The sequence below is a fragment of the Strongylocentrotus purpuratus genome, unplaced genomic scaffold (genome assembly GCF_000002235.5).
Source record: "Strongylocentrotus purpuratus isolate Spur 01 unplaced genomic scaffold, Spur_5.0 spur5_scaffold_18, whole genome shotgun sequence".
Lineage (NCBI taxonomy): Eukaryota > Metazoa > Echinodermata > Echinoidea > Camarodonta > Strongylocentrotidae > Strongylocentrotus > Strongylocentrotus purpuratus.
In genome coordinates this window covers 18,894,349-18,907,497 of record NW_022145603.1, presented here as the reverse complement: position 1 = coordinate 18,907,497, position 13,149 = coordinate 18,894,349, and the positions used below count along the sequence as shown (strand labels likewise).

Genomic DNA, 13,149 nt, shown 5'->3' with positions numbered 1-13,149 from the left:
TTAATTGATAATACAGCAAATGTTTGCTTGATTATAATTTTTTCGTTAAAATTTGGTTTTCAAGGGACCCGATGATAAGAGCTTTTATTGAGGCAGATGCCACGATACTACTACATTAGGCAATGCCTAAACCAGTGGTATAGGTACAGTGTTACAATGGGTGCGTACCCCCTACAAATATGGTGTTGGTCTCCTGCGTTTTAAATTATCTCTCTAATTTATTGAAAATATTTCATATTTCTTATCTTATTGTATGCTTCATACATGTTTATCGTATAATATATAATTGTACATGATTTTTCATTTAATTACTTTTGTAAACATTTTATTCATTGTAGCCTATTTGTTATTGTTCTAATTTTTGTAATTTGAATTTGGATTCGTATACTTTTGAACACAGAAATAAAATAAATCAAACAAATCAAACAAAATAGGTTGGGGGGGGGGGGGGTAATAAGCAGAGAGAGAAAAAAAGGAGAAAGCATGGAGGAGGGGAAAGGGAACGTCAAATGGAGATGCTATAAGAAACCGTCCCCCTTCTCACTCTTAATACTTAGTCAATTAATCTTCTCCATGGTGACGCTGCCCAGTCTTTATCCAATGATTAAAACCCAAAGGCTTTGGCGAATCTACGATTGTCATAATGTGGCATAGTCTCCATCAGTGAAAACACAATACCCGAGAAGTCGCAAATTTAAAGCGCATAAGGTGTAACTGGAAATATAAAACTGTATAATTATGGACATGTCAAAGTGCAAAGTAGCTCAGCTATATGTCACCTTTGACCTTCTAAGACTTGGCTGATGCTCAAACCCGTACCATGGGACTCTTTATATAAGCGTGGAAGTAACATCACCATGACAACCAAAGTTCATATGGAAAAGTTACACAACTTAAGATTCAATTTGACTTTTTTGTGGTCCTTTTTTGTATAGGACTCAATACCAGAACGAATATGAAATATGCATGAATTGCTTTCCATCAGTATGCCAATACAACGAGGGCCTAAGTGATTTTGGAGTGTTTGCTAACCTCTTGTTCCGAAAGGTAGAAAATAAAATAAAATCGAACCGGAAAGCACATCTTTCACAAATATGTTTTCCCATTATTAAACGAGGGAATATACCGCAAAGAATTCTTAAAGTGCTACTTTTTCCTCCCTTTTTTCAAATAATGGATACACTCACCACTGATGAATGTTACTGTTCTCGCCTGCAAATAAAAGTCATTTGTATAAAATGTTAGTTAAAATAAATTGTATTAGGCCCAATTATAACAAAACCACGTCTAACATTTCTAAATTGTAGTGGCTTACCGTAGACCAACATCTCCATCTGAACCCCCCTCCCCCCACCCACCTCCACTCCAGTAATTACTATTCTGAAATGCATGTTTTTGCTTCACCGGTTATTCCTGTTTTCGTGGAAGCAGTGAATAATGATTCAAATTCTTTCCCATTTGAGTAAAATGTACCAATTCTAAAATAAGCCTAATTACTAAAGCACGTCCCTTCAAAAGACAAGTCCGGCGAGGAGAAAATGGGAGAAAAAAACAGATGTATGAAAGTTAAAGCCAATAGAGCATAAGAAATTATTTTCGAAGTTTCAGTCGATGAAATGCAATTTGGCAGCGTTGTGGTTAACCTTGCAATACCAATATCATGTATCATTTAATGTAAGTAGGGCGCAGATATAATGAAACAAAAATCCTGTGAAGAAAAATGAAATTCCTGCATCAGAGTTTTGAGTATGTAGAACAAAGAGTTTCCAATTTGTGTTTGACCAAGCGCAACTTTAAAACTTCATTACTTATAACTTTTCTTAATCATCATGTCTTCCACAAAACTGTCACTGACCTATTTATCTAGTTTTAAACTTTATTTAAGCCATAATTATACCAGTGGACGTCACTTTTATCATGTCTAAGACTGCTAGTCCGTATACAACATTATCAGACAGTTATAATCTGCAATCATCGTTAGTCAGTCACAGAAAAGCTGAACTTTATGTTCATTTCACAACCTGTATTTTTAACACGTCAAATTAACGGATATTGGTTGACATGCACTATTTACATCAACCTAGATGTAAAGATTTCCACAAATCGGCTGTCAGCGCACTTTAAATCACTTTTACCGATGACAGAAAAAAAAAAACATCCCAGTGTCACTATTATTCAGTACTCATGAACCCGCGTGAGAAATGAGTGAAAAGAATGAGAAGGCTGGAAAGCTAAGATAGGATAATTATCTCTAAATCGATTTTTCAGGAAACAGAAGTTTACCACAAATCCATGAACAAATTCAAACGCCATGAAAGAGATGGGCATTGTTACGCCCCCAAAATAGATAGGAAATGCACTTCATTCAGGATTGCCGTTAATCTCGAACCATGAAGCATGTCGATGCATGAGGAGAATCATTTGAGACAACAAACATTTGATTTTGAAAGGGGTGGATGTAAGCTGAAAACAATGAGAGTCTTGGGTTCTAATAAGTTAACAAGAGCGAATTTGGAATTTCTCGTAGTCTTAAAAAAAGATATATTTGTTTAAGCAACATATATAATGTCTGCGATCGATATGATTAAGAGATCGTGCTTCGACATAATTATAACACGGTCGTTAAGAGTTCCGAGAAATCATCCAAAGAGAAACGTTGATACTTACTCTCTCTAAAAAAAAACGAGTGATCACGAACGTCACTCCTCTGGAAAGTGAAAATGTAGTGAAAATAGAGTGAACATTCACTCTTTTCTTCTTAGAGAGCTCTCTAAAATCAATCGATTTTCACTCCTAAACAAGTGATCATGGACGTCACTCCCAAGAAAGTGAAAATAGAGTGAAAATTCACTCTTTTTTTAAAGGGAGTATTGTACATTCTATTGAAACCATGTTAGGATCACGTAATACCCAATTTTAATATTCGCACATTTTAAAGGTTAAAGAAAAGGCTATTGAAACTGTCTTGGGTTGATTTTTTTCTCCAAAATGTTTCTAATCGTGTTTTTATTGTGTGCGTGCGCGCATGTGTGTTCTATGTGTGTGTGTGTGTGTGTTTATTTATATATAAGTGTGTGTGTATATTTGTGTGGGTGTGTGCCCCTAGTGTGTGTTACATCCCTATGTCTGTTGTTATCTTCCAAGTCACACCTACCTACAATTTCATCTAACCTTAGTTTTAAATAAATCATACCACCCCTCTCTCACTCTGTTGTAATCTTTCTCCATTACCCCTCACCAACCATCCTCTCACCCCCTAACCACCGATTATTCACCCCCATCTTTAAGAGCTACCCACTCTACGATACACCGTCTACCAGGAGCCCCCGCGCTACCATTAGCTGCCGCACTCCCCGTGTTTGCTCTCCCATTATGCTCTTAACGTGCAAAAGCGAAAACGCCATTCAACAAGTCCCACTTCCTTCCGCTCTGAAAATGGCGGCACTCTTTTTCTCAACCTCGCTCCATCTCTCCTCAATTTTGTTATATATATTTTTTTTCTATACTCATAGCTATCTCAATTATAGAGATTGCGCATCAACAGCTAGTAATCGATATTAACTTGTCCGCAGTTTAAGAATCCTGTTTAATATTGCTGTCCAGTCCTTCCCAGGCAACGTTAACATGGTTGGCGCCAAATAGATAGAGTCATTTAAATGGCATTTTCTTACCGCGAAGTACTAACGCCGTGGCAGAGCCCGGGTACGTCACATAAAGTTATTATGCAATTTTTTTAAACTTTCAACTAATGAGAAAGTATCTATATTCTGCCCGGCCTGTACTGTCATGCATAATTATGAAGATATAGGCGCATCACTTTGGAATCGAATAAAGAGGCTATAATTAATACAATGTTTCAAGTTTCAAGTTTCAAGTTTAGTTTATTTCCACAATCTGATAAAAACACAAAACAATCAAAAGACAAACAAGAATACAACTTAAATATAACACAACAAATAATTTTGGGATCGACAATAGGCCTACATACCATTATATGGTTTAAGTATATACATGACAGTTTTTAACAACATGATTTAAGTAACTAACAATACGACAACAAAAACTATAATATCAAAACAAAAAGGGATGGGGAAAAGGAAAGGGAGAGGAAGGGAGAAGGCAAAATTAACATAAATTTAAAAGATGATTTTTATATGTTTGTTTAAAAACTAAAAGACTTTTGGTACATTTCAGGGTATTCGAGAGATTATTTCACATGATCGGCCCTAAGTATTTGATAGTACATTTAGAGACATTATATTTATAATTAGGAACATACAAATTAATGTAACATGCGCTATGCCATAAGATAATGTTTGCATTATTATCATTACTATTATACTATTACTATTACTACTACTACTACTACTACTACTACTGCTACTACTACTACTAATACTACTACTATATATTTTTGTTTAGATGAAAATATTCATCTGAATTCGTGTTTTATTTTTCAATATGTCTTGTGAACATAAAATGATAATAAAATGAAGAAATCTGAGGCTTTATAATTTTGCCTAGTAGGCTATAGTCTTCATCATGATTGTTTTTCTTTCAGAATGAGGGCGGTAAACCCTCTTATGTCCTTTTGTATACGCCAACTGAGGTAAACAATATGCACAGCGCTTCTGGGTTAAAAATAAGTTCACGTTTATTCAGGATACAAGGTCCACTTTCAAGATTAACCGGCAAAAAAAAAAGGCGGCAAAAAAATAGAGCATCTGCGTTTCGCAAAATTATTCGTCCGCACTCGAAACGGAAAATGCGGCTATTTAAAAAATCTGTGCATGGCCGTTTTCAAATCAGTATTAAAAACAACTGCTATTACAGCCCTCTAATCGGCAACAATTATTCCGCCCTTCCGACCCTACAACTCCGCGATCCATCACGCGCGTTGTTAATGAGGCCCTGATTACGTAAACGAGCACGCACGGCGGACTTTGTCTGGTAGATAATTGATTATACAGGACCCAATTTGCAAGTGCAGGCGGTCGGCCGGTCAGGGCACGCCGGTCATTGGTTTTAAAGGTAGAGTGTTCTCCGGAATCATAAAGTGTGGCAAGGAGAGTGTGGGGGAGAGGGAGAGAGAGAGAGAGAGAGAGAGAAAGAGAGAGAGACACACACATACACAGACAAAGAGTGAGAGAGAGAGAGAGAGAGAGAGAGGAAGAGAGTGAAAAAGAGAGAAGAGAGGAGAGAATGAGAGAGATAGAGAGAGAGAGAGAGAGAGAGGACAGAGAGAGAGAGAGAGAGAGAGAGGAAAGAGAGGGAGGGAGAGAGAGAGAGAGAGAGAGAGAGGGGCGTAGATATACGGGGGACATGGGAGCATTTGGCCCCCATTAATAATTGCCACCCCACCCCTAATTTTCAAGTACAGGCGGTCATCCAGCTGCTCTCCGGTCATTGATTTCAAAAGGTCGCCTGGATCAAAGTGGGACACAGGGGGGTCAGTGTGCCGTGTAGCAATTTGCGGGGGCACAGGGAGTACCGTGATCCTCATCAAATTGAGAAAGAAAACAAAAGGTTCAAAAACACGACCACAGCTACTATCGACAAAATTAACCTACGACAACTTTAGTAGCCTGAAGCTTATATTGAAATATGCGAACATGAAATAAGGTATTACGTTTATTCGAACATCTTTTATATGGGATGTTCCGAATAGGGTATTGAAATTGCACTGTACTTGATTTCACGAAAATAGCTGCGATCGTGTTATATAAACAAAAGAAAGAGATTTCAATTTTCAATTTCAATTCAAATAATTTTATTTCCGTAACTAAATAAAAACATGAAAAAGATGCTAACATAAAATAAATATCAAATGAATTTGGAATACGAATAGAAAATAAAACTTATTTGCTTTACTGCACTATTAAATATTAATAAGTAATCAAAGAATATTAGGATAAAAATATAAAAGCATATTCTGAAATAAATCGAATTTTAAAGGAAAAGAGAAATTCACTAAAAAGCAGAGCTCAAGTTGTGTTGGCTATGTGTGGAATATACAAAAAAGAAGATAAAAGATCGGAAGAAAGAAAGAAATTGAGAAATGGAGAAGACATAAGAGGGAAGGAGGTGATGAATATGATAGAACGTCGTGCCCTACCCTCATCACCGACAAAGTTGATTCGCAATTAATTCATAAAGTGAGAACGGTGCGCCCCCGCCCCCCCCCCATGTATGGACCAATTTTACGCCACAGAGTTAGTGACGTAGTCAATGGGGGTCTGATCGAAAAGAAAACGGGTCAATTAGAGGGCATTTCGGTATCTTTACTTTAAGTATTCTTTCGAATAGGTGATGCTTTTTTTATTTTCTATTGAGGTTTCGCAGAATAATTGCGGAACCATGCATTAAAGATACTCGGGCATTTATCGACTGTTTCTTAAAACTGTGTCAAGAGACATGGACATCGTTTTTATTAGGGAGGAGGGGGTGGTGGAGGGTAAATTCATTTCGCCCTGATACGAGAAATGTATCCGTGTCCTATTATTTGTTTCCAATTACATTTCTGAATTGAGCCAGTATGGGTTTTCAAGGGTAACGCCCCTCCTTTTTCAATTCGTGTAAACTTATAGGACTATTATCATTAAGTAAAATAGACAAACATGGGGTAGCGTCTTCGTTAGGGAGGGGGGGGGGGGGAGGGGGTGCACCAGTCTAAGTCGTTGGATGAGAGGCAATTGGCCTGGCCATTGATTTCATAAGGTGAGGTGTGGGATATGGCCATCAGTCCTCTTGTCTCGCTCTTTTCCACTTTTCTCTCCATCTCCAATTCTCTCTCTCTCTCTCTCTCTCTCTCTCTCCCATCTCTCTCTCTCCCCCGACTCTCTCTCTCTCTCTCTCTCTCTCCCTCTTTCCTATGGCCATTCGGGAGGGGGAGGCGTGGTTCCCATGTCACTGCATTGTCCTGCAGGTATAAAATCATTGCATGGGCCATCCTAAATCTAAACTTAATGTTTTCAAAAGTTTGAGAAACACACTACTTACCATGGCCCGGTATCGATCAGACTTGGGAAGGAATTTGCTTTCAGGGTTAGATATGAACTTATAACGTCATTATCTTTATTTTCTGTATTCAATTGTCAAGCTTTGCTTATGATTGCGGTCTCCTGCACTTTTCCAACAGAACAGTTCGGATAATACTTTAAATTTATGATAATATGTTATGGAAATATTAAGTTTCGTTATTATATGTACATATATTATGTAAAAATACATTTTGACATGAAGAAATTATTGTTTGTATAATTTGTTGTATTATACCTTACATTTATATGTTCTTTGTTATTCAGTTATATTTTATTTGGAAAATGCAGAAATAAAAATAAAATCAAAATCAAATCAATTGCAAATGCTAATTTTTGAAAACAAAGGGAAATAACGAACGGTCTAAGCCTATCGAGTGTCGACAAAATATGCATCAATAGGTGCTATTCTCTTTAAATGATAACAAAAAAAAGATAGAAAGAAAGCCAAACAGTCAGACAGATGGAGGAAGAGAGGGAGGAGATGAAGGAGAGGGAGTGAGAGGAGTGGAGAGCGAGGAGATAAGGAGAGGAAAAAGAGAGAGTTGAGAGAGAGAGAGAGAGAGAGAGAGAGAGAGAGAGAGAGAGAGAGAGATGGGGGGGGGGGGGGGAGAGAGAGAGAGAGGAATGCATTCAATGAATTCAATGTACATACATGCTTTATAATCTATTCACCCATATCAAAACTTTAATGGGAGATTTTTAATATTTTTTCTCTTTCTTCTGATCATAATTCTTGCTATTTCTTTTAGAATACTGTTCAACATAATATTTGATTCACACGGTACGGTTTGGCTTATAATGCTGAATGTGCCTATAACACGCATTTACTTATTTGAGTTGATTTATATAAAAGCAAAAATTGAAACCTAAAAGGACGCCTGCAATCACTCAATTGTATTGACATGAGAAATTCGAGAGCCTGTGGTCATGTGGTATCTTAAATATATACATGTGTATATTTAAGATAACACATGACCACAGACACTATATCTCAGCTATCCAATCGTTGAAAACCTCACAATTGTCACAAATACATGAACGAATTATCCACTAAGATTTGTATGACTAAGATAATTTGATCGGTAAGACATACAGGCCCCATGGTATAATAACATGTACTTGCTAATACGGGATAGGCTTCGAATCGTATTGTCTTTTATTCAACCGAGGATCAGTGAAACATACAGCCAATTATTGCATGGATTTTTGTCTTAAGCCTTGCATTAGTTCCCTACGCCTCGTAATAGTATGTTACAATTATTCTCTAATCTTATGGGAGTTCATTCTCAAGAAGGATGGTTCATTATAATTATGTGGGTGAACCGATTGTTTTGGAATTAAATTACAATATGGTAGAATCCCCTAAAGAACATGCTTAGAACAGAGTTTTATGGTAATAAACAAGGTAATTTCCAAGTATATTCTCACGTTCTTTACATTTTATTCATAAATAGTTTATTTGTTTCCAGACGTTCATAATTCCGAAGGTACATTTTTAAAGATTCATACATGTACATCGTGTATTTAGAAAGGTTTGATACTCTCTGTGTTTGTGATTCCAAAGGTTCGTAATTCTAGAAAAAAAATGTACGAGAGCTTTATTTCATATTTCAGAATTAGGAACCTTATTTCCTTTCTAGTCATTTTAAACCTTATTTATTTTTTGGAATGAGGAGTCTCCAGAATAATGAAATATTACTTCATTTTCGGAATCATAAACATTATTTCACATTTGGAATTGGTTTGGAAATGCATGAACAGTGTATTGGAATTACGAACCTTTGAAAAAGCCAGTGTGCATTGGTAGAAGAAGAAGCAGGAGAAGAACAAAAAGAAGGAGAAGTAAGAGAAGGAAGAGAAGGAAGAAAAAGATGAAAGAAGGTGAAGAAGAAAGATGAAGGAGAGAGAGAGAGATGAGAAGAACAAAGAGAAGAATAAGAGAAAAGGGAAAACATTGTTAAAGATGAAGAAGCTGAAAAAGAAGGGTGGCTTTGAGCAAATATGTAATAATGTCGTACAGTGCAGTTTTTTTGTATACATATGAAGTTTTATAAAACACCCCTAGACAATATCGTTTGTTTGGACCTAGATGGGTGCCAACTCATATGCTATAACACAGAGTTAACACACTTCTGGCTCTGAAAAGACATTATCATTTTGTTACCTCTCATGACCACTGTCACATCTAGCCAATAGATGTTTCCTGTCAAGAGCAAGCCAGCTTTTACTTGGCAAACTAATAAATATGTGTACAGCATACAAATGTCAGAATTTCAATATCTGTTCACTTTTAATGTTTCGTTTATTCAAATATCTGTACATGATTTATGGAGATCAGCAATCTCATCTGTTGTATCATAAAAGAGTGACACGTTGTAAATGTAAATTTATTTGATGCAGCAGCTTTAACAGCCTAATCATATGACAAAAAATGTACCCTAAGAAATTATTAGTCAAGAGTGAATTGAGTAGGGGCAGGGTTACCTCGTGAATTACGCTGTACGTTTGTCAGTTGAATTATTTAAGAAGCATCTTAAAACACACCTATTTACATTGTAATTAACTGCATTACATTTCTATCATGTTTTTGGTTTGGTTTTAATCCAATTTATTTGTTTTGTAAAGCGCTTTGATCAGTTCTAAATTGGATATAGCGCTTAAAAAAAAAAAAAAAATCAATTCTTATTATGTGAGGATAGACTTGGGAGCAGTAACAGCAGTAAAATAATGAAAGCAAACTAAGCAAACAATCCAAAAAATATCAAAGTTGCACAAAACAAAATACACATGTACATGTATAATGAAAAATGAAAAAATGTGAGGGCATGGGAGGGGGGGGGGGGGTCATCTTTCATCCATAATGCTTTGCCCCCCTCTTCCTTTTTCTCACTATTTTGTCACGACTCATTCCCCCCCCCCCCCCATTTATCTAAAAAGATAGAGCATTCAATTCAATTCAATTCAATTCATCTTTATTCAACGATATAAAAGAAAATAGTACAATGCAATAAAACATATTGACATAATCATATAAATGTATAAAATTAACATATCGTTGAGCTAGGAGTTTTAGATTTGTCAATACAAAACAGAAATATGAACATTCAATATCAAGTTGAGTTCTATGAATGATATTTTAGGCACAAAAAGGGTTATAACTTTTGAGTTAACTTGAGACAGTTGTTAAAAGTTAAATAGTTGATTGTCCATAATGTCCTTTTTTCTCATCATGTGCCTTGCGCTTTGATCTTATCGAGTAAAGCTTCCATGTGGTACTTCATGAGAGGCTGCCCTCTCCGTGACTTCTTCTTCAGCTTCTGATGCGAGTCCATCTTCTTCTTATTGTAGCGCTCCAGGGCTAGCGCCCTCTCTGTTTGCTGCTGTGTGAGGGCCTGTAGAGAGAAATAAAGAAAATGTAATTTAAAGGGATCCGGTAACTTTGTCTCAGATCCTTAAACGGAATCCTTGATTTAGCTCATGCTGCAATCATCATTACAAACCTTTAGGTCAGTCAGGAACCCCGTGACTTTCACAAGCCGATCGCCTGTCTGATTATCAAGATATTTATGATTGTAAATCGAAACCCAATTTTTGCTTTTCTCCTAACGGTTGTCATAACACTATTACGGAAAGAGAGAATGGTAAAACCGGTCACTCAAAGCTTTTTACTTTTTTGAGGCACTTCATGATCATTTTAAAGAACAATTTTCTTAGGGCTTCAATATTACACCATATCACAGACACTGATAACATGTAGGGCCATGCCTTAAACAAAAATGATACCCCTTTCTCTTATCTATTTTGAATAATGGATCAAGAAATATTTGACATTATGATTTCTAAACTGTGCTTTTAATACATTACTGACAGTTTGATGTAAATAAACAAGACAAAAAGAAAAAGAGCTTTCAAAAGTGAGGTCACTAACTTCAATACATGGAAATCATGAAGATTGCAAATATATTTCAAAGTTACGTACTAATTGTCAACCCAAAAAACAAATAAAACTTCAAGTACATAAACACGTACAACTTTTCTAATCTTAAGACTCACAGACTTTACCAGCTTGCCCCAATTGTTAGTACATGTATTATATTATTCTTTTGTTTCTTATTGAACAACAAACAAGTAATATGCTATTAATTTTGAGTACAGCCCACATAAAATTAAAAAGTTAGAGTTACAGATATTCTTTCATTAAGTGATTTTCAACTTCAAAAAAGTTTCTCATTCATTGTTAGAAAATGCACTTGGCCAATCAAATTCCAAATACAGTAAGTGATTATGAATAACTCTGTATAGCTCAAAGTCACATACATGTAAGTCAAAGATTCCTGTAAGTCAAATCAATCCTTTACTATGCAAAAGGCATGTTCATTCCGCCTTCCTAAGTCAAATTTTGCAGAAGTCAAACTCTGAACAAACTTGACTACCGTAATAAACGGTGTATTAACCGCACCTTTTTTTTTGTTAATGCCCCTCCACCTGGCGCTATGCCTGGCAATGTCTCCCAGCTAAGTAATCTGTGTGTTGACTCACCACTCGGAAACTAGAACAACACTCAAATTTGTCTGTCCTCTTGGTTTGAAAGTAATCCTTCTGATAGATTTCAATATGTAGTTGATAAAAATAATTCCTCCAATTTTTCTTCTATGACATGGTGTACTACAAGGTTCTAACCTAGGTCCTCTAGTGTTTTTTAAGTCGGCAAAAAAAAAAAGGCGGAAAAAAAAAAAACCCCGGGGTAATGCAAAACAAAAACTGTTATTTGTCACTGATGACACGTTTTGTGAAATGCCCCCCCCCCCCAGTACTGTAAAACGTGTCACTTCCTTTAGTTACTTTTTACCTGTAATCTCATCTCCTCAGCTCTTTTCTTCTCTGTGAATTCCGCCTGGGCTTTGGTGAATCTGTTCTTTGCATTTTTCTTGCCTCCTCGCTTCTTGAATCTCTTCTTTTTCTCTGCCCCTTCTCCAGTTTTCGGATCACCTTTATCCTTTATCTCACTCCCATCTTTATGTTCATTCCCCTTGCCGGTTTGTCTGCTCACATTGCTTTCTGAAGCTGAGTTGCTTTTGCCTTCGACATTGTCCGCTGTATCTCTTTGAATGTTTTGCGCAAATGCATCAATGTCAGGAGCGACTGTTTCATTGTCGGTTGTGCTCTGGTTCCTCTCTGTTTGAAGTCTGTGTTTTGTTCTCAATTTCTGATAGTTGTTGAGAAATCTTCTCTTCCTTTTGTCGGCATACCCTTGACCTGCATTTGAAGATTTGATTCAAAAGGGAAAAAAAAACAAAGGCGTTAGGTCTAGATCTAGATCTGACAAAGAGTTGAAACTGAAAATAATGCTAAACCAGGCTAGAAATTCTAGTAAATCTATAATCCTACAAGTACAAATACTACACTACAGTTTACACTAAGAAAAGTAACAGACTGCACTTGTGTCCATCATTAATAGAGATTAATCTTGATCTTTATCTTGGCATGCGCTGGCTATGCACCTTGTCCGCTGAAAGTCCCGGCTCGGCGGCCGGAGCTCTCAAGCCGAGCCTGCACCACTGGCCTGGCTCGGCTGCTACTTGTACTCACGCGATCACGCGGCTGAAAATCATAATTCATAGTCGAGTTACATTTACGAATACGATACCTTCTTTTAAATTTCCAATGACTTTTGACCGATAAGCATGCTTCAGCGATGACTTCATTCCTGGAGATTGATTTCTGCTATTCAATCTACTTTTAGCTCCAAACTTGTGTGAATTTCCATCTCGATCTCGTGGTCTGTCCATGGAGAGCGCCATGTTGAATGAAGAATAATAGCTGCTTATATCTAGGCGGTGTAGTTTGGAGGTGCCAATTTGATAAGTGCATGCTACATCATAAAGGTCTACTAATATTTTTTTTGCGAGGCTAAGAAGCAACCGAGCAGCCCAAAATATCCTATATGTATTGATCGATAGCTAGTAAATAAATAAATCTCGGACATCATTTGTTGGGGTATTATTAATTGGGGTAACCGGTTGCAGAATCAAAACAAATCATTCATATGTAGTCATGACTCAGTTTGTTTGTGTCTCCTTCGGATCAAGACAGTTATGTAAAGTTCTTT

General features: G+C 36.6%; 1 protein-coding gene across 1 annotated transcript; it reads right to left on the bottom strand.

The window, feature by feature from the left end:
- Positions 1-9,305: 9,305 nt before the first annotated feature.
- On the bottom strand, positions 9,306-12,869 carry LOC579591 (thyroid transcription factor 1-associated protein 26 homolog). Its single transcript, XM_779698.5, has 3 exons — positions 12,688-12,869; positions 11,890-12,296; positions 9,306-10,432 (listed from the first exon to the last, which is right to left on the bottom strand). Exons 1-3 carry the CDS (start codon positions 12,839-12,841, stop codon positions 10,268-10,270), a joined length of 726 nt encoding a protein of 241 aa, XP_784791.2. The 5' UTR covers positions 12,842-12,869; the 3' UTR covers positions 9,306-10,267.
- Between the last annotated feature and the right edge of the window lie 280 nt (positions 12,870-13,149).